Raw genomic sequence first — 5,104 nt, 5'->3', positions numbered from 1 at the left:
TAGTTACCACTTGCTCAACAAAGGAGCACAGCGCTTATTGAGTGCATCACATCCCAGATACTGGCTAATGACACAGGAGAGAGAGCCTTGTGCTCCAGCTCCCCGGGGAAGGGTGTGCCCTTTAACAGAGAGAGGACCACATTCTCAGTGCAGCCACCATGCCATGGGAAGCTGTGCCCGTCGCCAGGGAAACATGCCAGATGGGCTTGAAGACCACTTTGGTTTTGTTCTGGGATGGGAGGGGGGTTGCTTTATCAAGTGTTTTGGGTTCTTCTGCTTGAGATGCTGACCGTACAGCAGAAGCCAGAGAGGACAGGCTGAGGACTTTGGAAGAGCAAGGAGCCCTTCGGGGACAGATGAACAAAGGCTAGACACAGCAAGGAGATTTGGTCCAGTTTTAGACCTGGACCCCAAAGACTAAAAACAGACCTGGGACCACTAACTGCAGAATCTGGACCAAGGTAACCAAGTATCCTATGGAAACTCAACGGGTGAGCAAGGTAGTCTACCGGTCCCAACTGAAGCAACCAAGGGCTAGACATAGCTCCAGGGAGAAGCAAGTGTGTAGCAGTTTCTGAGGTATTTAAAGGTGGCAGATGCACAGCAGAACAACACGGATTAGTCACAAGTTCCGGAAAAGGAGAGCACCAGAACAATGCCACCTGCAGCAGCATCAGCAGAGGGCCAAGTTGGCACCCCATACTGGACTCTTGTAACAGTAGTGAGCCATGTGGCCACACAGAGTAGATGGAAAACTGTCCCGAGTATTTGACACTAATGTTCTGTGTGGGACAAGCGCATTACATTAAGTGCTGGGAGGTACGTCATGGTCAGTACGGATAGGTGAGGTGGGTGGTTCAGAGGCCATCAAGACCAGAACTGGGTGAGGGCATTAACATATCTGGAAAATGTGAATTCAATGTGTGGGAAAGAGAGGCTGCCCTTCCTTTTTCTTTGTAAGTCCCCCAAACTGCACTTTACCAAATCACAGAGACATCATCTTGTTCCTACCTCAGCTCGTGGTCAGGATGTAGAGCACCACAGGGTGGCGCTGCCGTCTAACCTTTTATGTCCTAGGTCAGCCTGTTTCCCTGTGATGACTGCAATCATGTGTGTGTCAACTGCCTCGTTATCTTATAGAATAAACAAAATTTGCAAGTCACCATGAAGGAGAGAATTCTTTCTGATGAAGGCAAGACTCTGGCTCCCCGTTGCAGTGGCATTTTCCTTGTTTCAGTGGCATTTTCCTTGTTTCAGTGGCATTTTCTCTGTGAAATAACAGACCCTCATTTGTCTTTGTGTTCTTCATTCCCTTCTGACATTTCAATGACCAGAGGTCAATGCCCCCAACTACAACTGACAAAAATCACATACTGTCACTGCCGAGGTCAGCCTTCAGGCCATGAGAAACCCTTTGGACCATTTTGACTTTGTCTCCTTGTCAGTGTTGTGTTCTTCCTCAGCTGTGCCCAGTTGAGCATCACGGCTTGCCTTTCTCTTCCTCCTGCTTGCTTCTTTCCACAGGTGCATCCTGAGATTACTCCTTAATAAACACACTGAAAACAAGTCCCATCCAAAGGCCTTCCTGAAACATAGTCTTGGTTTGAGAGGATGTCGTCAACACACAAGGGGTAACGGAAATCAGAGAGGGAGGCTGGGTGCACTCAGCCAGAGGGCCAGCTCTAATGCAGACATCCTGTGGCCTGAGTTCTGTGAGCCAGATGGTTCACATTTGAAAATATTCTGTTTCAAGGCTGGTTTGAGTTGGCTCTTCAAGCAGAAAGTCCTGGCTGGTATAAGAGGCATCTGAACAAAGTGCGTGGGTTATTCTTGAATATTAGTTTAAAAGATGACTCCTCAGTTTAGATGTCTTGTTGGAATTCTTGCTTGATAGCACGTGCAAGCCTACCTAACCATTCTGTGTCTTGATTTCTTTTCTTTCATTAAAAATTTTTATATTGTTAATTAACTTATTAATTTGTATTGAGCCAGGGTCTCGTGTACCCCAGGCTTGCCTTGAACTTTCTGTATAGCTCAGGAAGACCTGGGTCTTCGGATCCTCCAGCGTGCTGGGGTTACAGGCATGTGACACTACTCCTGTTTTCTGGAGTGTAAGGAACTGAACTGAGGGGCTTCGCACACGCTTGGCAAGTGCTCTGCCAGCCATCTCCTGAGCCTGCTCAGTTTCTTCAGTGTGGGATTGCATTAGCAAGTGCCTACTTCATTGCGTTGTTACAAGGGTTAGACAAAGTAACGCATACGAGCTGCCTGGAACAGTGCCTGACACATTAGGAACCAGACCTTTTCTCTTTGTCCACTTCAAACCGTTGGCTCCCAGGCTCGTAGCACTTTTGACCCTGTCACTTTTTTGGGGAGGGGGAATGCCTTTGTTGCTTTTGCATGCCTGGCAAAAGATGGTCATAATTGTACCCTGCCGTTCATCTGGAGTTCCAGAAGGCAAACGCCTAGAGGAGCAAAGTCAGCAGCCCACGTGGAGAAAGAGAACAGCCTCGGTAAGACTACTTAGGAAGACAGTGGGGGCTGTGGCTGGGTGGGAAGCGGGCATCAGTGAGCTGCTCTTGAGCATAGGCATCTGTACCATATGCAAACAAGGCTGTGTCTTCACCAAATCTGACGTTTATGCAAAACAGTACATTTCTGCAACATCTGTTAAACAAAGGAGACCAAATAAAAGCACCTGCCAACCGCCAGCCTGAGGTTTCCTTGTGTAATTTTTTTTTTTTTAAAGATTTATTATGTACACAATGTTCTGCCTGCATCTACTCCTGCAGGCCAGAAGAGGGCACCAGATCTCATTATAGATGATTGTGAGCCACCATATGGTTGCTGGGACTTGACCTCTGGAAGAGCAGCCATTGCTCTTAACCTCTGAGCCATCTCTCCAGCTCCTCCCACGCCCGTTGTGTAATGTTTATGGAGCAGCATCCTATCAGCAAGATTTTTTTTCATAAGATATTTTAAAATAGCCGGACGATGGTGGCGCACGCCTTTAATCCCAGCACTCGGGAGGCAGAGGCAGGCGGATTGCTGTGAGTTCGAGGCCAGCCTGGTTTACAAAGTGAGTCCAGGACAGTCAAGGTTACCCTGTCTCAAAAAAACAGAAAGATATCTTAAAATAATAAGTGAACATAGCTTGACTAAAATGATGTTGGTGCAGTTACAGTGAGAATCAACAGTCCTCTACCCCACACCCCTCTCAGGCTCCGCCCCAGCAGCCATAATGTCCTAAATTAACACCATTACTCATTTGTGTAGTGCATCCAGTTTTGTTTTGTGTTTTGTTGCTTTGTTTTGTTTGCAGGGATTTGTTTTGAAGCATGGATTTCCCTGTGTAGTCCGGGAACTCACCATGTAGACCAGGCTGGCCTCTAACTCACAGAGATCTGCCTACCTCTGCCTCCCAAGTTGCTGCGATTAAAGGCGTGCGCCACCACCACACCCACCTAATGTATCTAGTTCTTATCATGAAACATGAAGATTTAATTCCTGGGTTGGGGATATTAATGGTATACTGGCAGAAAAATCACCTGCCATGTCCAACGTTTGATCCCCAATAAGTAAGTATAGACAAAAAGGGTTTTGTAATAAGGATCTAATCATAAATCCTTTACAGTTCAGGGTTTTTTGTTTTGTTCTGTTTTGTCTTAAAATATGGAATCTTATGTTTTTCCCGGTTGATTCCTTTTTTTAATTTTATTTTTTTAATATTTATTTATTTATATGAGTGTTCTATTTGTATGTATGACAGAAGAGGGCACCAAACCCCATTATAGATGGTTGGGAGCCACCATGTGATAGCTGGGAATTGAACTCAGGACCTCTGGAAGTGCAGCCAGTGCTCTTAACCACTGAGCCATCTCTCCAGCCCCCCTCTTTTAATTTTATAAACTTTTATCTTTTTTTTTTTTGAAACCAGAGCATTTATTTTATGACTGCTTGAAATCTTCAAGATGAACTGGATGCTGCAACAGCTGCCCTCTTGGGTTTAGGTGTTGTTCCTTCGCGGAATCCATGTCTGAATCTCCGGTAGACAATTTTTAGGTGTCTCATCCGCCCGGTCCCGGTTGTGTTCCGCCTCTTAGCCTTGGCACTCCAGTTATACTTTCTCTTGCGCTTGGCAGGGCAGCCACATTTGCCACAGGTCGACTTCTGAAGGTGGTAGGCCTTGGAGCCACAGCGGCGGCACAACGTGTGCGTCTTATTGCGACGCTTCCCAAAGGATGACGTCCCTTTCGTCATCTTGCTTCTGCCGCCGAGGCCAAAGAGCAACTTTTATCTTTTTAAACCTTTCAAAAAAAAAGTCACCAAATTAACCAGATACAACTCAATGAGCATAAGTTTCTGTCCCGTCCTGCTCCATCCCCCCTCACCCCCCAGATAAAGGCATCCTCCTGCTCCGTTGCTACGATTACTCACACCCAGCCTAATTGCTTTTGTAATGCTTGTGAAAGCTGAATTAGCAGGATTAAATCAAAACCACAACAGCCCTCTCTCTCCCTCCCTCCCTCTCTTCTTTTCAAAGATGTGTTAAGACTTTGGAGTTTTTTGTTGTTGCTTTTGTTTTCGTTTTTCGAGACAGGGCTTCTCTGTGTAGCCTTAGCTGTCATGGACTCGCTTTGTAGACCAGGATGACTTTGAACTCACAGGGTGAGTGGATCACAGTGGGATTACAGGTGTTCGCCACCGGTCCTGGCTCATTACGTGACATCATTAATTGAAGAGGTTAAAAAGAACCAGGAAACCGGGGTTTCCCAGCCCGGCTACTGGTGCTTCATTGGGTTGAATGCCGCATAGGGTCCTATCCTGTGTGTAGTGGGATGTTTATTTCAAATGCTCCCTAGCCAGCCTGGCGTTGTAACAAGCAAGCACCTCTCCAGCTTTTTGGCAAACGTCCCTGTCTTTAAGTGATCCCAAAGGCAGCTAAGGCAGGGAGCAGCTGCCACCCATAACGTTGGGAGATGGGAAAGAGAAGAGGCTGGAATTGCTTAAATTAAAATTCTGCTGATGCTCCCTCTCTGCACCGGGCACAGTGAGGTCAGTTCTGCCAAAACCACAAACCAGACTGCGGTTTGTGGGACGAATC

General features: G+C 46.7%; 1 protein-coding gene across 1 annotated transcript; it reads right to left on the bottom strand.

Moving 5' to 3' along the window:
• Positions 1 to 3,925: 3,925 nt before the first annotated feature.
• On the bottom strand, positions 3,926 to 4,284 carry LOC127211034 (60S ribosomal protein L37-like). Its single transcript, XM_051170862.1, has one exon. The coding sequence runs from the start codon at positions 4,258 to 4,260 to the stop codon at positions 3,967 to 3,969; it is 294 nt and encodes a 97-aa protein (XP_051026819.1). The 5' UTR covers positions 4,261 to 4,284; the 3' UTR covers positions 3,926 to 3,966.
• Between the last annotated feature and the right edge of the window lie 820 nt (positions 4,285 to 5,104).

This window comes from Acomys russatus, chromosome 28 (assembly GCF_903995435.1).
Source record: "Acomys russatus chromosome 28, mAcoRus1.1, whole genome shotgun sequence".
Lineage (NCBI taxonomy): Eukaryota > Metazoa > Chordata > Mammalia > Rodentia > Muridae > Acomys > Acomys russatus.
The sequence above is the reverse complement of the archived record's forward strand: the minus strand, read 5'-3'. Positions and strand labels throughout refer to the sequence as shown.

Coding starts and splice junctions, on each gene's coding strand:
- LOC127211034 (XM_051170862.1), bottom strand. CDS start 4,260: ATGACGAAAGGGACGTCATCCTTTGGGAAGCGTCGCAATAAGACGCAC.